Here is a 25,764-nt window from a genome sequence, read left to right on the forward strand (position 1 = left end):
GGACAAGAGCCTGACGGAAAAAAATGCGTCGAGATATCTAGGCACGAGGCAAGGGAAGGTCAAAAGAGGGGAAAGAATTCATGTACAAAAAATGCTAAGAGTTTGGCGCATGAAGCTGCGGGATGCGCTTTTTGCGTCGAAGATCAGAGCGAGCTCTGAGGGATAATATCCGATGGACGGTCCATAGCCCAGCCGGTCGGGATTTGATCAGAAGTCGTATCAGATGCTTTTTTATGATGTCGCATGTGGTGCCTTCATCACCACTCGCCCATTGGCACGTTTGTATGCCATATCGATGCCATATTCGGCCATTAAAGCTGCTCGACTTTCAGCAGAGTAATCGCGGGTGGAGTTGGTGCTATAGGACTCAGTATCAGGCCGCATGCCATTCTGCATCGATCGTTCATCAAGGCCGAAAGAATCTTCATGGCTTCGTTTGCCGCCAGTGACTCCGCCGTGCCCGGGGTGTCCGAGCTGTCCGGTGTGATAGAGCATTCGCTTCCCTGAGACGGAATCGTAGCCCGGGGCGGGCGTGCAATGCTCGATAGACGGCTGGATACCATGGCCGTGCATGCCTTGCATGTTTGCAAAATCACTGGGTGTGGCGGACTTCATAGATTGCGAGAGAGTAGACGGGATGGTTGATACAGGTGTTTGAGCCCTTGGCATCAAGTTTGCGGGAATCGAGTATGGGTTCATCGGATCTGCCATGTTCATATCCACGTATGGCGGTGCTTTCGGTGTCTCCAAGCGATATGATGTCATATTATTCTTTGGGTAGCCTCCATTCCGTTCGACCATGGGTGGTGCCATGGGATATCCAGCGGGTGTTATTTCATATTCAGACGTCGTGGAAGGATCACGAATATTGGCATAAGATGTATGTGGTGAGTACATTCCAGGACCAGCGACCGGCGGTGGAGTAGGAGGCATATGAGGAGCAGGGTATTGAGTTGGTGTCGAACCGAAGGATAGGTGTGATTGATAGCTGGGGGTTCCATCGTGTGGCATAGGGGCGGGTGGCATGGGTCGCTGGAAGGGCGGTTGGGGGCACTGGAAACCATAGTCGGGTGCTGACGGCCGCCGTTGAAGGTCGGGACCATATCCGTAAGGCGAGGCCATCGCGCTCCCATTGCTATTTGATCGGGGGCGTTCCACCGAATTTGTGACGTAGCGATCTGGTGTTGAGTATCGGTCTGACGATCGTGCATATACAGCGGCCGCTGCCCTCTCCTCATCAAAATCGTACTCTTCCTCGCGCTTGTCACCTCGTCGTCTCATCCGAACATCACGACGAATGCGTACACGGCATCCTTGCTCGGCGATGATACGGCTGAGGGATGTGCTAGTAGCCAAACCAGGGAACTTCTTTGCACTATAGACAGTGAACGGCACTGACTTGACGTCTAGTCTGAAATTCAAGAACGCTTGAGGGGCACCGGTACTGCCATTGCCGGTTCGGCCGACTTGATTAGGTAGGGGAAGATCCGAGTCCTTGTCGGCATCTTTCGCATCCTTTATCTCTTCGTATAGGTGGAAGGCCAGGCGGTACCGGCCCTCATGGCGAACTGACAAGTCTGGGAAGATGAAGTAACCAGCCTGCGAAGGGCGATCAAGGTAAGCGACACCAGCGACCGGCACACCAGTTAATACGGGACACGACGGCGGGCCAGCCACTCGACCGTGAGCGATGGGACGCGCAGCCTCTAAGGTCGCATATAAGAAGAAATTGGCATTATAAGCAAAGGTAATATCGGTTTTATGGGCCTCATTGCCAGGGTCGGATTCGAAGATTCGCAGTTCGACCACGGGTGGCGGGTCAACTGGGCGACGGTCGGCGGATGCTATTTTGTCGAGTCAGCAAACACCTCAGTGGCGACGAGATCTACCATTGTTGATGGTGATGGGGCAGCGAGAAGAAGGATATTTGGGGATGACCTACATTTGGCTCCAGCACCACAGGCTCTCGCACGTTCAGGTTGTTGCATCACACTTAATTTATATGTGAGTTGTTTTCCTTCGCGAGTGATGCGACTGACGGTGTGCTCTGTCTCATTATGGGGCGGCATGAGGGGTGGTCTGGTCGCCATGGTGGGCGAGAAGGATCGAGGAATATTATACTATATGGGCGACAGCGACATCAGCAAAAATGCGAGATCCAGGTTTTGGTATGGCGGGTGTCGTGGACGGAAGGACGATGAGAGACGGGGCAGTGTTGTGTCGCGACATACATTGTCGAAGCTTCTTTCCCTTTCCTGGCGGTCGTGATGGATTCCTCCTGGTCGTCAATCGAGTCGCTTGTCCTTCCTCCTCCAGAGAAAACGGTGGTGGGCCCAGGATTTGCCTTCTTCTGGGAGGGGGAAAGGTGATCCGACCCTTGCTGAAAGTGAGAGAGACGATCGCAGGTCAATCGAGAGTCGAACAGGGGCGAGTAGACGAAGTCGAAGTGGAAATGAGTCAGATGGAAGGGCCTTGAAGACCAGGACCAGGACCAGGACCGGGAGTAGAGGGTGGTGAGGATGGACCAGGGGGGAGAGGAAGTTGTGTGTAATGGTGGGAAGAAAGCAAGAAAGTAGGAGAGGGGGAATCTGGGCTGGGCGAGGGTGACTACGGAGGAACTGGGGACTGCATAGCACTGCCGCTGTATTGCCAAGTACCAACCAGGTACTCTACGGAGTACACCCTATGGTATTCTGTGCAGTGTTGGCGTATTGCCAGCCGGTATTGATGATACGATACACGGTAAGGTATGCACCATGGTTCATTTCCCCCGACCCAAGATCCGGAATGTCTCTCTATCCTAGGCTACTCCCGATTTCACTATTTCGATTTGATTCTCGATCAGGGAATGTTCGTTCAACATTCTGTCCTATCCTCTCCCTCTCTCTCTCTACACGGTACTGCTCTGCATGACTGCACTGTGTATTCTGTACTGCACTAGAATGTAAATGTAAACTCGATATGCATACATAATACTAGCTCCAATACAAGTGGTACTCTATTAATACAGCAATACGTCGATCTGCGTCTCCGCCTGGAAAGTTTCCTTGATTGTGACTAGCCTGCGTACTAGGGATCCTTCGCGCTTTTCCATTTCCACAGAGCACTCTGTCCTCTGTATCATGTGGTATTCACAAATACAAGTAATTGTTTCGAATGATTTACTTTGGATTCTGATTTTGATCTTGATTTTGATTTCCCCGGGCAATCTTGCAACCCAGAAAATAGTGTGTTTCCCAGCCTGTGGTCTTGGGTCCGGGTGAAGTAGATCTCAGCGGATCCCTTCACCCTGATGGAGTACGTACTCCATACATCCATATGTATGTACTACAGTATTTCTGACTCTTTACCTGTATACTCCGTACTCGATGAATTGCAGCAGTTTGCCTCCTGGCTGCATTACGATGCCTGGACCGTGCAACCCATACATTCCTTGCGATCGTAAGACCCATGGGATAAAAGGCCGACTCCACGTTACTCGGCGTGCATCATCTCCTAGAAACCAAACCCAGTCCAACGGACCGGGCGACCTTGTTTTATTGTTCCTTCGATTTCCTTTCCATTGCCATCTTAATCTCCTATCCTAATCATCTCTCTGGCGGGGCTGTCCCATTCCCCAAACTCTGATATTCCCACATTTCTCCCCCTAAATATATCTAGGCAGACGGATCCACGGACAACCGGCAAGACAAGGAGGGGCCGCTGACGTCGGGTGCAGCTCACCACAGCATTAGGGCCAATACCAGTATATTTCGTATCGACATTGGTCCAACAGTTTATTGAGTCAATGAGGGGAAAGAGCTCCGCACAGTAAAGGTCGGTTTTGGCCCCAATCTGGACTCTGGAGACTCAAGATCAAGGCTCATCTATGTAATACTTCTGATCCGCGGATGCCCCGTCCTGGATTAAAGTCGCCCATGGCGTACCGTGAAGCTTGTCCCGTAACCATGGGAATGGCCGCCGTTAGGCCTGTCAGAATGCGAAAAGAGGGTCGCAAAGGAGAGAGCGAAAGCGAAGAGAAGGCTAGCGATCCTCTCCCAATTGTGTCTCATCTTGGCGTGCAGTTGGACCCATCCAACCATACGATGTTCGGCAGGACTCGGTTCGCGCTGCCCGTTGCCCCGACCAATCCTTTCACTGAAGTGGGTCCTTTTTTCCTCTTCTGATGCGATAAATTCTGATCTGCACTTCCTTCGTTCGAAATCCGCAATCACCAAGTGTCCGAACGCCTCTTGATCATTGGTTGGATCGGGTGCCTCCACTATATCACCCACTCTGATTTGCCTATCGCCCCCCTCACCCACCTCCCGATCCCTCCATACACATGCTGGACGCGCGAAAGATTGATGAGCTACAGTGGCGTTCCAAAAGTTTGAAACACCCCCTATTTTTCTGCCGCTTTTTCTGCCGCACTAAAACCTCGCGACCGGCACAAAATAAAAACCTCATGTATTGACAATTGCTAATAACTAGTATACCAGCCATCATTTTCAATAACTTGCTGTACACGGTGTGGCATAGTAATAGCCAAATTTTCTAGTATCGCTATATCAATCATAGACCACGCTATCTGTGCTACCCCAATAATAAACTGTAGAGTATCGTCGTTATTTGGCATGCCCCTAATCTCAGGGTGCAATTCATATATCTTTGCCTTGAGTAACGACCATAAATTCTCAATTGGACTTAGATCAGGCGAATATGGAGGCCATTTCATAATCTCATAGTCCTGATCAGCAATCCAATCACGAACAATATGTGCAGTATGAACTGAAGCATTGTCTTGTTGAAACACAGCACCTTCAACTCCGCTTAGCAAAGTTGGAAGCACACGCTGATATAATTCCAAGATAACAAATCGGTTCACCCCTCCATTAGGAGAATCTGGATCTCCAAAGAGTGGAATAAGTCCGGATCGACGACCGGTCCCTGAAAAGGCAGCCCAAAACATTTGCTTAACACTTTTGTGACATGGGACCTGTTGAACATCTCGTTCCGCAATTTGGCGGTTTCGTGGTGTAAAAGTCCACTCTCGCCGTCCTCCTTTTCCTCTTTCGATAGTTGTTTCATCTGACCAGAAGATCTTTTTCCATTTTTCAGAGTCATAATCTTGGACTCGATGTGCCCAAGCCAGTCTCTGGCGAGCCTGTTGGTCGGTTAACTCAGGTCGTTGAAGTTGAAGCCATTTCCGTTTATTTTCACCTTGGAGAAGTCGCCAAATAGTCGCTCGACCGCATTTGAAGTTGACTAAAGCTAGTAGAGCATCATACTTAATTCGTGGGTTCTCTGATATTGCTTCAAGTATCCTCAATCGATCTGTTTCATCCAACTTTTTTGGTGTACCAGAACGAGGTAATGCAGCCTGAGTTGGGCCTCGTTTTTCCGCCCGAGCAACTGTAGTTTTGATTGTTCCAATTGGAATATAAGGATAGCGTTCATGGATCTCAGTATATGACCATCCAATAGCTTTCAATTCAACAAGTCGAACACGTTCATGTGGTGCTAATTGACACCGGCGTGAGCGTTGTGTTACATTTGGATGCTGTGACGGTGTATCATATTGGTTTTGCACCAATTGCAGAGCAGTATGACGAATTGGTGGCATTCTAAAGGCCCAAATAGCTCAATATAACGCGTGGAATGTGTATAATATGCTATATACAACGCACGTCGCGTAGTAGAATAGGGGGCGGTGTACTAATATAGTGGGCGGTAGGGGAAGGCGGTCGCTCAGGGTGTTTCAAACCTTTGGAACGCCACTGTATCACTTAACTCCCACCAACTCCAAGCCGCTCCAAGAATCAATGCCCTTTGTGTTGCGCTGTGCTCTCTACATTTGTCGCCCAAGCCCAAGCATACCGAGAGTACATCCGGAGTTGTATACGGAGTACTCCGTACAGGCCGTCACAGCTACAGGAAAGTTGTTAAAGCCTCTGTTTTCAACAGTCTGCTCTCTATGTAAGTATCTGTATCGATCCCCCACGCGGTCCGCACCGAATAAAAAGCCACCGCCCCATCCCGACCCGAAAGCTGCACGCCTTTTCTCCAGAACTGGTACATCAGTCTCGGTGTGATCGCTTTAAAGGTAAAGGTCGGGGCCAACACTGCAGGGTTGGCCTGGACGCTATGGACGCAGATTAACGGTCTGGGTTTTCGGTCTCTGGAGTCTCTTCTTTTTCGGCCTGCCGCTTTTTGCTTTTGCTTGTTTTCTGCGCGCAATTCGTTTCGCCGAAGTTTTTCATCATTCTTCTCCACCCGTATCGTAACCCTGTATCCAAAGTACCATACAGGGTATACCTGCATATGCACATAACATCATTGCTCCATTTATGCACATGTACTACTGCGTACTCCGTACTTTGTACTCTGTATCGCCATTTTCTCACGGTATACACTTGGATCTTGCTAGCGGGTAAGGCAGGGATGGAAGAGATACGATGATAGTGCCTCTCAAATGAAAGAGCATGAGAGCGAAACTATCTAGGGAAGACACCGGCAACCTATAAATGTTTGAGCCAGCGGTGCCCGCGGGCACCTCATCTCAACAGATCTTGCACAGCAGTCTTCCGATGGGTTCTTCCCGTGCGATATAACCAATCGCAGCCACCGGGGAAGTCGGGCCATGACTTGAACCAACTAGGGCTTCGGGTCTCCATCGGAGAGGTCGATCTGGAGAGTCCTGATTCAAGCGGATTGGCCTAAACACTTGCGAACGATCTCCATTATCTCAGGAGCTGTGATGCGGTCAACCGCCACCAGCCCCAGGTCTGACTCGAGAGCCGTACTCGGGTAGATGCACACACACCTCCCAGGGCCAGACCCGGAAGTTGATAAGATACAAATGTACTCCGTACTCCACACGAAGTACATAAATCTGTAATACGCGCGAATCCTGAAGCGAGATCGCCGTTAGCCAGCCAAGAAAAAGAGAGCGCCCATCAATAGGTTTCGTTGGGCAGAGATCCCTCTCAATGCCAATGATACAGTAGCCTAACGCCCTCAGCCTATAGGCTCCTATGTACATCCAGTGTCTGAAGGTTTGACATTCAATAACCATAAAAAGTCTGTGTGCGCATCCGCAGAACATTCGTAGTGCGGTCCTGTGTGTTTAGTTTAGTATGCGTCCTTTTTCCCCTATCTCTTTCTCGATCTCTCGTCCGGATCCATTATCCTTTCTTTGTTCCTTGCCTTGTTTGACTTTTTAGTTCCCATTGGATCAACAAGGATACTCGCTTATGGGCACTTGGAAAAAATTGAGCCGTGTTAACGGCTAAGTTCCGGTCTTCTCCTCTGCATTCGGCAAGAGAACTAGCCATTCGACTCAAAATCCCACTTGAGCCATTAAGATCGACCAGCGCGTAATCACCTTCCTGAAACTGGATCATCAACTCTAAAAGAATTCATTTCCGGAGTCTGGCAAGACCCTTCAAAGGATACGCTAGTTCACTCTGGGTTACTCTGGATTTCCCTCTCGCTTGTATTAGAGCAGATCCTCGCCGTGTCAATACCCTGTCTCTGCCGTCTCCCCCCGCTAACTCACCCGTGTTGACTCAAAAGTAGATACCCAGACATCCCGAAGGGTACTTTTGGCCATACCATCTGTCGCATAGTGTGTTAAGTACTTCGCCCTCAACCAAAGTACCCCATCACCCCTGTAGCTTCGGTTTTTGCTCCGCCATTCGCAAAAGCCGCGTTGCGGCCGAAAGCACCCCTGTCATTCTTGGACCCCCTCATTCGCCGAGGCCAACGAACCAGCAGAGTCTGTCGGTCATGTGCCTACTACTCCCTACTATGTAGCCTAATATCCTGGCAGACGTGGCCTGGCTTCGCGACGATCAGTGATATCATGTTCTCAACCATCCGCTACCAACGACTAGTATTCCCCTACATACTCTGTAGATCAGTTCTATGCACTCCGTACCATGTTGATTGTACGTCGCAAGATGCCGAAGCTGCCGGGCCCTTTTGACCAAAACAAGCTAGATTCTTGTCTTGTAGACCGCTAGTCACACCCACAGCCACGTGGAAAATCATGTTGTGAACCACTCTCAAAACGTCGACGTGCCGACTCCGTACGGAGTAGGTAGAAGCATGGCGAGACAAACCGGTCCAGGGCCTACCTCACTCGGACAGCCACAGGTGTGTTTATTGCGTATAGTACAGAGTACGGAGAGTACCGAGCATGACAAGTGCCAAACGTGAAACCGGGCTCCATATAACACACTAATAAACCCCGAATCCCCCGACTTCCCCGAGCCTAAGGAATCCAGCACTCCAAGAAAAATCACCCACGCCAGCCACGCTGATCATCGTCGTGAAACAGACCATGATCGTCTGATCCGCATGCCACCACCACGATCGACCCTGTCATTCTCGAAGTCTTTAAGGGGGGGACTTGAAGAAGCCCTGTACTCCGTACTCTGTACGGAGTGCATACTTATCACGATGCTCGTGCAAAGTCCCAACGGGCGGCCCATCAAAATGCCCACCCCACTTATGCCAGACCGACCGAAGCCCTCTAGGCAATATCTAGAACAATTCTGTAAAAACCCTTCACATATGCATATAGCCCGACAGTGGATTCAGAGTGCATCTCGCCTAGCGAAGGACAAAGAAGTAATATACAACCGCCCCCAAATACCTACTAGGTAGCAAGTAATCTTGGAAATTCGGAATATAAAACTGGAATATACCTGCGGATACCTAGGTACCTAAGTATAGAAAATAGTCCACAGTCCACCTGAAGGAACCCTAAAAACCAACTCGAACCCAGTGTATCCATAAGCCACGACGGAGTAATCCTCCGCGTAACGATTAGCGACCGAAGGATTTGGTGGCTGCCGCTCTTCAAGGCCCCCCTCCTCTCGAGCCATCCACGTGGTATCCACAGGCTGAACAAGCCCCATTCCCACTTACCCTTTCCAAACCAAACCAAACCGAACTTGAACAACAGATGATACGCCATCGGTTTTCCTCACGCAAGGCCAAGCACCGGTCTACCTGTCCCGCTGGCATGGAGCGGGGTCGACCGGGCCATGCCGCCCGCCAGTTGAAATTTCCAATGAGACACTTTATATGATAGTGGAGCTGATTTGTGGCAGAATCGATCGAACTTGAATGAAAATCACCCCTTTGAGACCTTTTCGGAGGGGGGAGGGTTGACTCCTGCCCAGGTGTCTCCATGTGGACTCCTCTCTTGAAAATGGGGAAATGCTACCAGGGACAGTCCTGGAGGCCAGACAGCCCCAAGGATTCTGTCTAGACCACGGCCAACGATCATGAAGTGATCGATGGTTCCGCTTGACGTATGTCAGTGGGTTGATTCGTCAGTGTGGGCTCTGGAGTTGTCGCGCTTGGTCCGCAGGCTGGCAAGATGAAGTGGTCCACCTACGGCATCCATCTTTGAGAGGGGGTGAGACGAAGGGGGTTGCTAGTGACGGAGGTTTGCTGTCACGGTTGTGTTTGTCATGTTCTCTTGCTTTTTTGGGACGCTTTTTCTGTCCTGTTTCTGGAGAGGGGAAGTGATGGGTCGGGTTTTACCTGTCGTTCGCGTGTTTCGCGTGTGGATGAGACGTTGAGATGGGATGGTCAAACAGTAGTCTTGGTTTGAGATTATGCAGTACTAACTAGTACCTAGTAGTCGATAGGTTCTGTATTCAGATTCGAAGGGACCGTTACATAGTAACTCCAGTGGGCCAAGATCAATTGTGTAGGAAGTTATGAACCTTGGAAGTTCCAGGTCTTGAATTGATAGTACCTACCTAGGTAGGTAGTAGAGGTACTAGAATTCACCTGGAGGGTACTAGTAGTAGTAGAATATACCTCCAGGTAGTAGGAAGCTACCTAGGTACACGTACTAGTACATACTACTAGTAACTACTAGTAGCACTTCAAGTTGGAGAAACCCCCAAATGCCTTCAAGTTCTGGTTTCGTCGGTCGGTGCAAAGAGGTCGGCGCGCAGGCAAGAATACTACCTAATACTAACATAACTCACCACTGGCACCGAGTCGGCCGCTCCAATACATATAATAAATATGATAGCAATTATTTATACTAGTATTTAAGAGACTATCCTAGAGTACTATATTCTAAAAAAAATCCATGGATAATATTAGTTAGTAATTTTTGAAGTTTCGGGAAGAAACTTGGAATTACTAGTAGTACCTAGGTACCAACTAGTTGGTAGGTAAAAAACTTGGAACTTGAATATACCTAGGTACCTACCTGGAGGTTTTATTGCAAACCTTGATATATATATCTTTGTCTCTCAAAACACATCAAACCCTTTACAACTTCAAGTTGAACCTTCGAAAGTATTTTTTGAAACATCTCAAGATTATCATCTAAATTAAAAAAAAATTAAAATTCTTTTACTATCTTACCAGTAAAAAGAACTTGCTTAGGTATATTCTAAGTTACAATTCAAAATGATATCTGGTTGTTGAGATAATTGAAGTTGTAATTTTTCATATTTCTAGGTATTTGTTCTCCAGGGCTTGGAGCGGCCGACTCGGTGGTGAGTTACGTTACTACCTACTGGTACTAGTAGGTAGCTACTAGGTATGTCAACATCGAAAATTCATTTTACTAGTGGGTAGTGCCCAGGTGGGCATAGATATCTTACAATGTAAGCTTGCTTCTTTAGCTGCCCAACAAAATCCTGTACAAAATAGGTTATGCGGATGGGTCTCAGGTGTGCGAGTTGGAGGCTCCATTGAGAGACCAAGAACTAAGTATACGCTTATATTATATCTTGATTGCAATTGTATCAAAATCAACCTCTGATGATGGCTAGCTTCGATCTGATCACCTGAAGAAATTCATACACTTTCTCATCTTCATGAGATGCAGGGCTATACGTAAGACGGATCTCCATTTCCCCACCAAAAGATTGTACGACCAAAAGCATCATAGGAGTAGTTGTGATTAGACTGAGCCCTAGACCCTGCACATTGATACGTCCATACCGTTGCCGAACAATGGTCGTGAGGTCCCCAGGGAAAGAAGCGAAAAACGACGCATCAAGGTTGTCTGCAAATTTGGGCAGGCCCTCTTGCATGAATCGCACGCTGGCAGGAATTATGAAGTCTTTCTGTTCCGCAAGTGTGGTATATTGTGCCTTTAGACAGCGTGCCGTCTCCCAAATATCATTACTCAACTGCACCTTGAAGGGCCACAAGCTTACGCGTGAAATGAACGCTCGCTCCCCAGCATTAGGGGAGTCGAGAGAACATCGATCCCGGAATTTGAATCCGGTGAGAGTGGTGTGTGTGTTGATATCATTCGGCACAGGCGCCCCTGGACTGAGACCTTGTCCAGCGTGGAGAATGGCCGCGTGTACAAGAGCCGTGAAGCCCAGACCTGTTCGCTTTCCACTTCGGATGATGGCTGCCGTTTCATCAGCATTGAGTTTGAAAGCCCGGAGTCGTCCAGCTCCCGGATCAGTGCTCGAAGTTTTCAAATTGTGAATGGGGAATTGGATGGCCTCGCGATTCTGAGTCAAATTGAGACCAATGTCCGGTAGAAGAGCTTGCAATTGGGCAGAGCTGACAGTAGGAATACTAGCTACAGCTATGGAGCTGAGAGGAAGTTTCTTAACAATGTCAGTTTCCGAAAGGCGGAGCTCGATATTGGCAGTCGCTGCATAGTCTCCCTCCAGGAGAGAAGATAGTTCCGTCAGGAAATCATTCAATAGCATGAGGGTACCTGTGCCATCGGTGTAGATGTGTGGGGTGCGTAAGACAAGTGTTTTATCTTGGCGAAAATAATACATAATGGGGTGAGGCTCGGGTGGAACTATTGTTAGGTCCTTAAATAGAGCAGATGGAGATGCTGGTGAGTTGCTAGCATCGGAATTTCGAAACTGGGTATCTTTCACAACGAAGCTCTTTGCCACCCATGTTTGTATTTCCCTTTCATCCTGAGGAACAGAATACTCAAAACCATCACCCAAAAAGGTGGCGGCGACTGCGGGATGAAGGAGACTGACCCGGGCCCAGGCTCGCCTCATCAGGGTCTCAAAAATAACTGGTTCTAGTGTTGGGCCTCGGTCCAGGTTGATGTGTGCCGTGGTGAGAATATCCTGCGAACGAATTCCTGGAGGGGCGAGATCATCATACACATATTTTAAACTGCGCTCGATGGCATCAAGTGACCGAATGTACTTGTGTGGCCCAGTCTTTTGCCAACCGATGGATTGGGCGCTTGTAGCCAAACCTCGACAAAGAGGAGCCGAAGCCCCACGGAAACGCGTTGTCAGATTCCGAAGTGGAATAAGTCGTTGCCGTGAAAAAAGGAGGGCCATTTTGATAGAAGTAAATCCCACAGGAGTTGACAATGATGTGTGTTGGAAGAAAAAGAGGAGGTGGTCTGGTGAGTTACCCCCGGGTCTTGGTTCAATCCATTCGGACAAGGTTGCACAAAGAAATCCAATAAATTATTGACCGCCAATTTATGGATGCGTGAAGTAAGGGGCTGAGGCATATGTACAATAATGTACTCCGTAGAGGTATGTAGGTTAAGATAGAATAAAAGATCAATGGTGGCTGGAGAAGATCTGCGAAGCAAATGACGAGTTAAGAATTCGCCGCTCCAGGGCTTGATTCAAGTTCCCGCACGGTGAAGGAAAAAACCTACTACCTAGTCGTATTTCAACCAAACTTTGCTTGGATATATGGCGAACAGGGCCTACCCAGAACTTTCGAATGTGACATTTTGATACTGAGTGACTTTAGGTATTCCTAGTTACTTTCGGAAGGAGTTAATTGCCGAGGACTCTCGGATACAAAGTAGTGGTGATGATGGTCAGAATGTAGAATGTGTGTCATGAGGAACTAACTAGTCCCTACACTGAGGCTATCTACAACGTGGCGGGTGCGGGCTGAGTCAGCAGCAGCACCAGTGCCTGAGGCCTATTATCAGAGTTACTGTTCCTTTACCCGATCCCATTAAATATCTTGTAAATCTCAAATTCGCTGAAGAATAGAAGATTTTTATCCTATGTTTACTGGGTCATTGTTTTGAGCAAAGTTGAAGTGTCTGTAGAGTCATATTATCTAACCAATTCATTGTGAATCCAAAGTGTCACGTTCTACCTTGTCAAATCTTTTGGACACAAAGAAATTGACAAATCGATATGGAGTGTTCATGGCAAATAAGGCCGGATACTTCATTGCAAAAGTGAGGAACCATCATCAGGGAGATGCTTGGCTGTTTCACCTGTTTCCAGACGTGGAAAGTGGAGGGTTGTAGACTGTCCCAGTCCCTCGAAGACAGCAGCCATGCCGCTCGGCATGCCGATTTGTCTTGCCCGTGAAGTCCAGGTTACCAGAGGAAGGATATCAAAGTCATCACCGATCTCAGAAGAAAGACGTTCTCGAAGTTGATTGAATGGTAACTCCAAATTCCCGATCAGATTTCGATAACATGGCCCGGGCGTGCAGTCTGATCGGGAAGTGAGTAGACCTTGGACGATGGCATCCACAACTGTCTCGACAGGCACAAAGTTCAGATAACCATTCATATTACGCAAATCTGGGACTGCTCGCATGTGGCGCGAATAATCTATGATGTCATGCGAGAAGTCGGAGGAAGATTGCTCAAGACTGTGGCGGCGAATGATGCTCGACGGACGGTAGATCGAAATTGACATGCGCGGGAGCTGCTTGCATACTCGATCAAGATACATCTCGCTAGCCCATTTTGAAGCAATATACCCGAGTGATCCATCGACCGGAGGCATTGAAGTCTGCGCCTGGCTTTCGGGGAAAGCGTCCAGCGTTGACAAAACAGATATTGCTGTAGTGGAGATATAATGAACAGGGATGTTTCTGGAAGAGCAGAGATTGACAATGGTCTTCGTGGAAGTGAAGTTAGCTGGACGAAGACTTCGGTAGGATTTAGCCTGAGAAATATCTGCTCCATTATGAATCACTGCATCTGCTTGGTTGATAATATCGTTGATGAGAGTTTCATGGATACCAAGGTTAGGATGGGATAGGTTTCCTTCGATCACTTCAACATTTTTGTATGAGCGTAAAAGAGCACTGCGAGGACTCTCAAGATTCCGAACGGCGAGGCAGATAATCTTCTTTATGTGAGGAATTGTGACAAGAGAGTCCAAGAGATGTTGGCCAAGAAATCCGGTCGCCCCTGTAAGGACAACAGTTTGGGGAGGCGATCTCACTGGAAGGGAGGCCGACGAGATGTTAACCGCGAGACTGGAAGAGAGAGCAATCTCCTCATTCCAGTTTATGTCAGGCCTCGTATGATCTTTATCAGCTATACCGGAACCATTTACAAGGTCCATCATGCCTTGCAAAGTGCTGAGTTGAAAGAGCTGGAAAAGGGTGAGAGATGCTTGATATTTCTCACAGATGCGCGTGTGTAAATCTATCAGGAGCATTGAATTTCCACCCACGTGGAAGAAATCGGTCTCAGAATGAACTTCATGACAGAGCATGATATCATCAGGAATAACCTCCTGCCAGAGGGATTTCATTTCCTGAAGTCTCTTAGACAGGTTGCTGTCTCGCTTCGTATTGAATAGATGAGATGGAATAGCGAGAGTGTTTAAAGCTCTGCGGTCCAGCTTCGCAGACACTGTCCGGGGCAAAGTGTCAACAGGAATTATGATAGACGGGCACATCACGGCGGGCAGCGGGAGCATTGTACGCAATGATTCGAAGGAGAAGGCTCCCTGAATCCCCAGACTTTTGGTGGAATCGGGTACAACATGAGCCACCAGAAAGGAATGTGTGCTGTCCGAAAATGAACGCCGTGAAACGGCCACATCAAGTAAATACCCTTCTCCAGCCCGCAGGATAGTCTGTTCAACATCCTGAAGATCAATTCGAACGCCTCGCAACTTGATTTCCGTGTCGTGATTCAAGCGTCCATGCAACAGAACTTCCCCATTTGGAAGCAATCGCCCTCGATCCTTGGTGCGATAGACAAGTTTATCCGGAGTTATGGGGTCTGGAATGAAAGATTCTCTAGTCTCGTGATCGAGATTGAGATATCCCGAGGCGACCCCCAAGCCGCCTATGACTATTTCACCTGGGAATCCAATAGGTTGAGGATGGAGATTCTCATCAACGATGTAAATGTATTCGTTGGGGCAAGCCATTCCCACTGGAATACCGTGTGGGTATGAGTTGCTGAGATGGTAATCTAGCTTCATTTGAGTTGACCAAATGGCCGTCTCCGTAGGTCCGTATAGATTGAAAAGTTCCAAACTCGATTTACCTACCTCTCGGAAAAGATCAAGTAACGCCTCTGTGACAGGCTCACCCGCTATCAAGGCAGTCTTCCAGGACGACTGGCCAAGCTGTGAGCGATATTCTGTTCTCAACCAGATTCGATATTCCGTTGGTGTGGCGAGAGTTAGAGAGACGGATTCTCGAATGATACATTCCACGATGGCCCGGCCATCAAGTCGCATGGACCGTGAGGGTATATACAAAGTTGCTCCAACACTAAGGGCCTGGAAAGTTTGCCCCAGTGAGAGATCAAAAGTTGAAGCACTCTGTTGCAGAATGACATCGTCAGAACTAAGGCCCCACCATCGGGTGGAAAGCTCGACAGTATTTCTAAGACTGGAATGATTGATGATAACGCCTTTGGGCTTTCCGGTCGAGCCACTGGTGTAAATGATAACTGCTGGTCGATTGGCAGCAGCACAAGTTGGAATCGCTAGTCCTGAAGATGAGGCATTCAATTCCGAGACGTTGACAGAAATGTGGCTCTGACGTAGACCCAAGTCACTGGAAAGATTTACGGTAGCATCATGGACGAGAAGTGCAACTGGTTGGGAGTCGTCCATCATCAGTGCAAGTCGAGCAATAGGCATTGTCACGTCCAACGGTACATATACAGCTCCCAGTTTCATGATAGCTAGAAGTGAACTGAGCGTATCGACTGATGGCTCTTGATATACCGCAACACGTGACTGGTGGTGTACGCCGTGGCGTAGCAGAGTGCTCCCAATTATGTTGACTCTTTGCATGAGCTGAGCGTAAGTGAGAGCTGCTCCATCGCCATCTTTGACAGCAGTCTTGTGGGAATATGTGGAAGCCATGTTCTCAAATTGATGAAGCAAAGTTGCCGGCCATTGAGAATTATGCGATGGACCTATTCACGAAATGACCGGCTCTGTTAGCTCGAGGAATGTGGTTTTACTGGTACATTGGCAAAGGCTAACCTCTCCCCAAGTTCACCGCTTGGTCTATCTCCTCCTGCCGAAATTTCCATTGGTTCCCAATTGGATTCAATGGCGATGCAACAATTTCAGCCAAAATGTCTTCATACCCGTGGGATAGAATGGCTGCATCTTGTTGCGTATACAGATCCGATTGAACCAGGACCTGGACAAATACCTCTCCGGTACGCAGAGGATTGACATCTATAAAGATATCATATGGTAACTTACCAACCTCCCACTTCAGTAACTTCATCTCAAAATCTCCAAAAGACTCACTTAGTCGCGTTTCTTGACGGTAGTCTAGGAATGCCTGGAAAATTGGACTGTGGGTGGCTGATCGTGCAACACGGAGCTCATTTAGAATGACTTCGAATGGCACACGACCGTTGGCCAATGCTTCATAAGCGACTACACGAGAGTTCTCAATAGCCGCTTGAAATGGTTCGTCTTGGGCCGAAGCTAGTCGCAGAGGAATCAGATTGATATAGGGACCAATGCCGTTTTGCGTAATCTCCTCCCAGCGATTCGCGTCCCCGATTCCAATACAAACGTCTGCAACCCCGAGAAATCGATACAGAAGTATCTTGAGTGCGGCGAGATGCACATGAAAAGCGGTCGATCTCGTTCTTTGGGCAAGAGTTCTGATTTGAGAAGCCGTACTCTTATTGATCGTGAGTTCCGCCAAGTGGACGCTGTGCTGACGCAGAGGACGGCGTGTGGTAAGGCGACTCCGGTGGACAGGGAGAGGTTCAGGCAGAGGGGTCAGAATACCTTTCCAAAACTTGATCTCAGAATCCCATTTGTGGGGATTTCCCTGGCTGCACTCCTGTTCAGAATAATCGAGATACTGGAGAAGATCATTGGAGTCAAAGCGCTGTTGGTTGTATGCTTTATTCAAATCTGCCATCATGACAAGATGACTCGCACCATCTGTGATGATATGATGATACCCGAGAAGCAGAAATTGCTTGCTAGAAGATATGGACAGCAAACAGATCTGCATTGCTATCCCTGCGTCAAGATCATATACATGCCGAGTGAGCTCATTGTAGGCCGAGAAGACGTCTGCAACACTAGATACCGATCGATATTCTAGTAAACAGGAGGGATTATTCAGAACTTCTTGAAGGAGAGTACCCGATGCTTTGTCAACGTAGAACCTTGTCCTCAGTATTTCATGGCGCTGGCCAACTACATGAACTGCACGTTCCAGGCCCTGGTATTGTAGAGTACCTGAAACCTCATAGAGCAGGGTGTGGTTCATGGTTGTCTTCTCCTCCATTAGTGCATGCACGAACCAGAACATGGACTGTGAGTATGAGGTTGGCCCTAGCCGGTGAGACTCATTTTTGGTAATCTTCTTCTCAGCCGTGGTGAAAGTCTCATCTCTCACGAGCTCAGCGTAGTTCTTCTCACTGAAGCTGGAATCTGCGACATGAATGGGCAAGGAAACCGACGTAGACGAGGACGGAGGGGTCATCTCAACTGCAGTTTCAAGTGAATCGCCATCAATAGGCGTGAAGTTCGAGAGTACTGGGCTCGATATCTCAGGTCCTAGTTTTCCATCTTCTGTAGATGCCATGGCCGGCAATAAATCCACCGGAAAGTTGCTGCAAACATCTTGAATCAAATCCGACAAGGTGATGCCAGATAAGATACGGAGCACTGGAACATTAGCGTGAAAATTCGTCAGGAGCCAAGAACGGATGAAGACCGCAATGAGTGAGTCGACGCCCAGCTCGTCAGTTCTTAAAGAGACGTTCAGCGTGGAATCATCACTGAGATCGAGTACTGAACGTAGGTGGGCCAAGAAAGTGTCTGGAGGGAAAAGCATGCATGTTAGCGCTTCTCTATAGCAGCTGAGGGTATTTCCTGCCAGTCATATCCAAAAATAGAGCTCTTACCAGTGATAAGTTTCTTCAAATCCAGAGTTGACTGGATCTTCAGTAGGCGGTCGGCGATTGAGACTTGATTCTCAGAATTGAGTGTTTGAGTCACGACGGCATCGCCGCTGCGGATCAAGCTTCCGAACTTTGGATCGCTCGCCCATACTAGCTGAGAGGAAGAGGAATATCGAGGTATGGAGGGTAGTTCGGTCAGGATTTCCCCCCCGGATGGCGAATCCAACCTGCAGGCCGCAATGCCTTCAGCAAAAATTTGATGTAGAGCTGGCTCAGAGACAGGGAGGAATCCTCGTTTTGTCAATACAGATGTTTGCATAGAGGCAAGATTGGTCGTCATTCCAATCCCTATTACTAGGCCAAGATTGATGGTTGCGGTGAAAAGACCGCGTTTTCGGCGCTGCCTCGCTAAACTGCACATGAATGAGTTGGCAGCACTATAGTTGCATTGACCGGCATTTCCAATAATGCTCGTGAGTGAGGACATGAAGATGAAAAAGTCCAGTGGTCTATCTTTTAGCACACGATCCAAGTTCAAACTGCCCTTAACCTTCGGACATAAGGCCGCATTCATTGCCTCGCAGGTCATGTCGCGCAAGGGGGAATCACGTAGAAGCATGGCACCTTGCACAATGCCTGCTAAGGGTGGAAGCTCTGCGCATATGTTGTCGTATAGAGCTTGCAGTGCTGTTTCGTCGGTGATGTCATTGGCAGCGACCTTGACAGTGACGCCTCGGTCGCTAGCCTTTCGCAGCCAAGTAGGGTCAATTTGCGGATTGCGGCTGCTAATGACAATATGTCGAGCACCATGATCAATCATCCAGTCACATAGTGACAGCCCCAAACTGCTTGAGAGCCCAACAAACCAGTAAGTATTTTCTTGAGCGAATGTGAGATTGGAATCCATGGGGGAAATTTGGACGGTCACTGATGTATCGAGAGTCCAATCGATAACGCTAAAGACATGGACTTTTCGCTCCTCCTGCATGTGTAACTCTTGGACTGATAAAGCAATTTCTGGATTGGAGGGTGTATTGGCCAGCTGCTGAGTGGCAATCTCAATCGCAGTATTCAGTATACATCTCGCTTTTCCAGCCTGACAGGCGAGAAGGACTGAAGGCTGCCAGCTGATAAGACCATCGAGAGTCTGACAAAGACACGAAGTGGGTAGAGAACGACGAAGTAGAGAGCTTGTCATGGTTCCCCGCTCACCCACCTGCTTTGAATCTGTCATATCTACCATTAAATCCACATGGATTGGCAGAAGACTTTGTATTTGACGCTGACTGGAGAATGAATTGATATAGATCCACGAGGATGGGGTTGAATGCCCAGTACTCGCGGTGGTGATTATTAAATGGACTTCTACCTGGCGAGCGTGATAAGCCATCACAGAAGCAATGACTGTCGTGGGATTATGTAAAAGAAGCGTTTGCCCTGGTATGAGGCGTGTTATGATCGCCAGACACATCAAATTGGCGGATAATAGCGCGACGAAATGGGATTCATGTCCATCTGGGACCTTATAACAAGGCGCCACCTCCTCGTTAACGCTCAGCCTCGACCCACTGGAGGAAGATAGTGCTACGTGTTGTTGGTCGTCGTCAAGAGAAACACCAAGGACGACGAATTGTTGCCCAGGTCCAAAGTTAATGGCATGAAGCGTAGAGTGCGTTATACGCATATCTATGCAGGCACGGTTGGACATAGTAGCCTTTGGGAAGTATGTTCGATGGTCTTCTCGAAGGAGCCAGGCGTCATGTTGTTTTTCAACAACAACCTCCGATCTCGCAAGGGAAAGTTCGCGAGTAATGGTTCGGGATGTAGAGTTAAAACGATCATTAGAGTTATTTAGTGGCTCCCAACGCAGAATTGACTCGCGCAGATTTCGATCCACATGAATGTCCCTCTCCAATGGTGCAAAATAGCTACCATCTTTCTGGCTACGTGAGCGCATCAAAGCAACGTGGTGTCTTAGCAGGTAGGTTGCCAATAAGCTCGAGTCTATAACTATAGCATCCTCAAAGTCAAGAAACTGGAGATGAAGCTCAGGAACTTCCCACAAAACAGACCTTGCAAAACCAGAGATCATATTGGCCAGGGGGGTTTTTGTCCTCGCGACCTTCGGTAATCCAGAGAATGGCTCTTTCAGTGTTGAAGAGGCATTTGAGGCCCTCGAAAGAATCTGGATCGAGGTTATCAAACACAGGATAATCCAGATCACACAGGGATAGAATGGTTGAGTGTGACGGTATCTTTTGATGTTGGAGCGAGTCGAGAGTTTGAACCGTCACGATGCTTCGGGTGAACGGGCCTAGAATTTGCGCGAGCTCCACAACCAGAGATTCGACGTGGAGAGTAGTGCCTCCGATGATAACAAGATCAAGGTCCAATGACCCATATTGCGCCAGAAACGACGACGGCCAGAGAGGATGACGCAGGAAATTGACCCAAGGATCAACTGCCTGCGAGACCATGATGTTAAACGGATACACAATAGCATGTTGGTTTGCCGTCATTGTGTCGATACCCGAAAAGCCCGTTCTCCGCAACAGAGAGGCCCATTTTACAGGAGATACGTTTGGGCTTAACTGTCTTCCTTCGTGCGCACCTGCCCACCAGCCAGAAAGCAAGCCGAAAATAAGCCCCACACGAGAAGGCTCATGATCGGCAATCTCAACCAGCACCAGAAAGCCGCCCGGCTTGAGCAGAGAGCGTACATTAAGCAAAGCCTTCTCAAGGGAAGGGGTAGCATGCAGAACCACTGAGGCCACAACCATATCATAGGAGCTTGGAGAGAATCCTTGATCGGTAATGTCTCGCGTAATATCCAAGACTTGATACATTAGTTTATCCCCATATGAGCCAAAGAACCTTCTTGCTTCAGGGAAGAATGTTGGAGAGATGTCGGTGAAGGAGTAGGACGCAAAATTTGTGCCAACTTGATTCAGGATAGACCGCGTAGTGCTTCCAGTGCCAGAACCTAACAAGAGACATGTCAGGATATTGAAAGAGGCCAAAAGAGACAGTGCAGTATGTAGTGAAGGAGGTCCAATGATGAATACTTACCGATCTCAAGGATATTTAACCGTGGATGTCTGAAGCAAATCTGCTTAACAATTTCGCCAGTCCAGGTATTGGCCCCCTTGAAGCCCAGGGAATCAGCGTAATAGGAACCCAAAAGCCCTTCAGACATTAAATGGTCCAAAATCTTGAATTCACCACGGATAAACCGTGATAGATTCTCACCGACAATATGAGACATCTTGACGTCGATTTCCTCGGCAAATCTGAGCTGGTTAATTAACGGTAATATAAGACCTACTGATACCCCCAAAAGCAGTAACTTACGGAGTAGTAATTTCCATGATGTCTTCTAATTGGTCCTGTATCCATTCGGCCCGGGCATAGGGGTGATTACCCTGTGAAACTGATGTGGTGACATGCGCTGCGAATTTCAAGTAGGACGCTACGACTCCTCCCATCTCAACTTCAATGGAGCCTGTGGGATTTTCTTGAAGAACCTGGCGAAGATAAAAGCAGGCCGTCCGCTCCAGAGCCTCGGCTAGCTTGTATTGATCCGCTTCCACGATAATGTTGATATTCACGGCTCTGGCATCCACAAGAGAATGGACCCAATCCATCCGTGCAAACATCTGGCGATCATCTGTTGCAGTCGATGGAGCAAAGGGTACCGCCCGTACACCTTGTAGTTGAGCAGCCACATGCTGCCTGTTAAGGTCAGTGATGTCAATGTCCCCCAGAATCCCACTCAATTGCCGCTTATCTGCCAGGTTGGCGCTGACGGCTATCTTAGGACAGTTCGTATCAAGATCTTGCAGGACGAGGGGATTTACCCGAATCAGATCAATGGAAGTGGGAACAAAGATCGATCCTAGTTGACCATCGAACGGATAGCTGTACGCCAACAATAAAGATTGGATACTCATGTCCAGGACCGCAGGGTGGAGTAGAAATGATGCTGTCTGATTCTTTTCTAGTGCTGGCACGGTGGCTAGACCTGCTGAATAGCCTCGCTTTCGCTGAAGACTGCCTAGAGCTCGGAATAAACCAGAATATCCATATCCAAGCATATCCAAAGAATCATAAAACTGATCCTGAGAGATATTCCCTCCGTGGAAGCTTTCCCTTTCTTGTGAAGGTATAAGATCCATTTCGGGCTGCCCAAGGAAAAGATGTATCTCTGTACTCGCCATCAGCTGTAGGGTCTCACGGGCATGCGATGAACTTGAACATGAAAATCTAGCGGTCAAACAACCTGAGTTTTTGTCATGCTGAATCTTTTCGAAGCTGAATATAACTTCGACTCCCGGATCATTATCACTTGAGAATGTCAATGGCTGATAGATGGAGATGTGTCTGAGTTCGACGATCTGGACTGATATATCTGCATCTAGAGAAAAGATCATCGACGCCTCAAGCGCTGCCACAATGTAACCAGCTGCGGGAAAAACAGCTTGATTTTGTAGGCGATGATCGAGAACCCATGGAATCCCCGCCGGGCGAAGAATGTTCCGCCAACGCAGCAGGTCCGGCGAGCTCTCGGGAGATATTCTCCCTAGAATTGGATGAAAATCATGCTTCCTGTGCAACAGTCGGTGTAAGTAGGGTGAATTATGCCAGTAGCTTCGATCATGATTCCATTGGTACACTGGCAAGTCGGGTACGACTGTGAAAGAGGTCACTCCACCCAAGTGCATATCTAAATTGTCCCAGTCCACTTCATTGTCTTTCATATTTGACTGGAGAAATAGCAGAGTATCAGCAATAGCTGTGACCGCAGATCTACCGCGAGAGAGCATCCCGCTATGGGGAATTCTATCCGGCAGGTGTCTCTCAATCGTGTCCATGACAGGGGCGCTGAGAGCAGGATGAGGCCCAATCTCAATCACGAGATCTAAATGATCCACCTTTGAGAAAGCACGATCGATCGCTTGCATAAACCGCACGGGACGCAGCATATTGTCATTCCAGTATGGCCCCTCCATGCCCGGAATGATCTCTTCTTCTGACTCCAGGTCAACACTTGACACCCATAAGCATCCAGACCCTGGGGAAATTGGCTTGATACTGCAGCGCTGAAGAGCATATAGGTACGGACTGGAGCATGGTCGCATATGTGGTGAATGGTATGCTTTATCGACCTTGAGCCAGCGCCGAAACTTATTTTCATCGTCTAGAATGACATCGATTTGTTTGAGGGCATCTGCATCACCGGAAAGCGTCACGCTAGAAGGCGAATTGCATGCAGCCACCACCACTTTCCCCAAGAATTCATCCCAGCTGCAGAGCTCTTGCGCATCATCCCACGATGTACCCACCGCAAGCATTGCCCCAGCAGACCCACTTGGTCCCATAGCCAGGCTTGTAAATTTGCCACGGTAGTAGGCAATGCATATCGCATCCCGTGCTGACAAAACGCCCGCTGCGAACGCCGCGCTAATTTCACCCGAGGAGTGACCGACGACGGCTGCAAACTTTATGCCTGCGCGCCTCAAAATCTCAACAAGTAAGATCTGAATAGCAGTGCATAAGGGCTGAGAAAACTCGGCCTCATATACTCGGCTCGTACTCTCATCCTTTAGCAACTCGTTTCTCAGTGTCCATGTTGGCCGATCCCCATTAGGCAGAGCCGCGAGAGCACGGTCGAGTGAATCGATGATTTCTCTGCAGTAAGCGAATTCCTCAATCAGTTCGGCTGCCATACGAGCGTGCTGCGCGCCCTGGCCAGTGAAAATGCCGAGAATTCGCGTGTGTGGTCTGGATATAGTGGGAGACCTTGCTTTGACAGTCTGGATAGCCGCGTCACGCTCTGGCCCAGACAGTTGAAGCAGGTTCTGAAGGCTGTCACGGAGGATCTCGATTGATGATGCAGAAAAGGAAATTCGGCAGGGGAGAGCGGTCCGGCGAGACCGTAGGGTGTAGGCCAGATCCGATGGGCTGACATCTGGATGCTCCCGAAGATAGCTAGCGTAGCGAACCAGGTTGCGTAAAAGGGCGGGTTTGGACTGTGCAGAAAAGCAGAACGGGGTGAGCGAGCGATATGATGTACTGCGGGTGGGAGGGGATGGTGCACTCTCAAGTATGACGTGACAGTTGGTGCCACCGAAGCCGAAGGAGTTCACACTGGCGCGTCGAGGTTCCCCAGGCGATACATCAGGCCACGGCGTCGTGTGAACGGGGACTTCAAGGTAGTTCATATACTTCAAGATTTTTGGATTGACCCGATTGAGGAGTTGGTTCTGAGGAATGAGTCCATGTTGCAATGCCAGGGAAGCTTTCAGAATTCCAGCCAGTCCGGCTGTACTCTCAGTGTGGCCAAGGATAGTCTTGATAGATCCAACCAGTAGTTTTGAGTCATCTTTTCCGACCCCTTCAAGAGCGCTACTACTCGGAGGACTATGGCCAAAGAAGGCATTATATATAGCCTCAGCCTCCACAGGATCCCCTGTTGGTGTACCAGTACCGTGGGCCTCGAAGTACTGGCACCGATCTAGCGCTCGGCTGGGATCAAGACCGGCTTTGCGATAGACACCTTGAATCAAGTCTACCTGGGCCCTACTGCTCGGGATAGTGAGACCAGGTGTACGGCCATCTTGATTGATGTCAATGTCACGGATGATGCATTCGATATGATCACCATCCGCCAATGCTGCATGCAGTGGTTTCATTACCACGGCAGCGATCCCCTCACCTCGAGCATACCCATTAGCAGACTCATCCCACATACGAGACTGGCCGTGAGGAGAAAGCATGTTGAGGTTGCTCTCTGCAATGAAGATCTCTGGCCCAAGAAACAGATTAGTGCCAGTTGCGAGGGCAATTTTGCAGTCTCCCGCACGCAAGGCCTGCACAGCGAGATGAACAGCTACCAGACTCGACGAACACGCCGTGTCGAGGACCATTGATGGACCCCGCCAGTCAAAGAAGTATGAGATTCGGTTTGCAGCGATACTGCGGGAAGTTCCGGTGGCAGTATAAGCCGGAATCTCCTGTTGACCTTGATACAGCAAAGTCTGGTAGTCATCGTACATCATACCAACATAGAGGCCCGTGTTTGATCCGGCTAGCTGGTCAATCGTAATTCCAGCTGATTCGATGCCTTCGTATACAACTTCCATCAGCAGACGCTGTTGGGGATCCATGGATGCAGCCTCCACAGGTTTCACTCCAAAGAAGTCGGCGTCAAATTGCCGGACATCCTCTGCGAGTGGATACACATATTGGACATTGCTGTGTCCATGCAACTTCGTATCGGGATGGTAGTACCCATTAGACGTGAAGCGTTCCGATGGAATCTCCTGGCGTAGGTCGATGGGGTCAAGCAGAAGCTTCCATAGTTGCGACGGAGAGTTCACATGGCCAGGGAAGCGACAACTGCTGCCAATTATAGCTATAGGCTCCCGAGAATTCTTTTCGGACATGACTCGAGAAATAGCGGGTTCGATAACTTCAAAATACGGGTAAATCTTTTTGATGTCTTCATTAATTTCGTCTAATTGACCGACTCATATAACAGGCTTCATCCGTATCCATTTAATACATGCATCCTCTGGCGCAGACGATTCTTTGACTGCTGTGGATTGTACACATACAAAATTCGAGCAGAATGCAAGGGTTGAAATGAACTTTGACTGATA

At 48.7% G+C, this 25,764-nt stretch overlaps 5 protein-coding genes across 5 annotated transcripts; 1 reads left to right on the forward strand and 4 right to left on the reverse strand.

The window, feature by feature from the left end:
* Positions 1-231: 231 nt before the first annotated feature.
* veA (sexual development activator VeA) lies at positions 232-2,090 on the reverse strand (the record flags this gene model as incomplete). The annotated part of the gene is made up of 2 exons (XM_057106073.1): positions 232-1,844; positions 1,943-2,090. The coding sequence occupies 2 exons, from the start codon at positions 2,088-2,090 to the stop codon at positions 232-234; spliced, it is 1,761 nt and encodes a 586-aa protein (XP_056957522.1).
* A 1,857-nt stretch (positions 2,091-3,947) lies between these two features.
* Positions 3,948-4,166, forward strand: N7533_009424 (uncharacterized protein; the record flags this gene model as incomplete). Its single annotated transcript, XM_057106074.1, has 1 exon — positions 3,948-4,166. One exon carries the CDS (start codon positions 3,948-3,950, stop codon positions 4,164-4,166), a length of 219 nt encoding a protein of 72 aa, XP_056957523.1.
* A 6,609-nt stretch (positions 4,167-10,775) lies between these two features.
* On the reverse strand, positions 10,776-12,305 carry N7533_009425 (uncharacterized protein; the record flags this gene model as incomplete). The annotated part of the gene is made up of 1 exon (XM_057106075.1): positions 10,776-12,305. The coding sequence occupies one exon, from the start codon at positions 12,303-12,305 to the stop codon at positions 10,776-10,778; it is 1,530 nt and encodes a 509-aa protein (XP_056957524.1).
* Positions 12,306-13,169: 864 nt separating this feature from the next.
* N7533_009426 (beta-ketoacyl synthase domain-containing protein) lies at positions 13,170-16,079 on the reverse strand (the record flags this gene model as incomplete). Its single annotated transcript, XM_057106076.1, has 1 exon — positions 13,170-16,079. One exon carries the CDS (start codon positions 16,077-16,079, stop codon positions 13,170-13,172), a length of 2,910 nt encoding a protein of 969 aa, XP_056957525.1.
* Positions 16,080-16,197: 118 nt separating this feature from the next.
* N7533_009427 (uncharacterized protein) lies at positions 16,198-25,548 on the reverse strand (the record flags this gene model as incomplete). Its single annotated transcript, XM_057106077.1, has 5 exons — positions 16,198-18,020; positions 18,107-20,042; positions 20,176-21,086; positions 21,173-21,393; positions 21,455-25,548. The coding sequence occupies 5 exons, from the start codon at positions 25,546-25,548 to the stop codon at positions 16,198-16,200; spliced, it is 8,985 nt and encodes a 2,994-aa protein (XP_056957526.1).
* Between the last annotated feature and the right edge of the window lie 216 nt (positions 25,549-25,764).

The sequence above is a fragment of the Penicillium manginii genome (genome assembly GCF_028828005.1).
Source record: "Penicillium manginii strain IBT 31320 chromosome Unknown utg000006l:1.0-4164085.0:1.0-4166146.0, whole genome shotgun sequence".
NCBI lineage: Eukaryota > Fungi > Ascomycota > Eurotiomycetes > Eurotiales > Aspergillaceae > Penicillium > Penicillium manginii.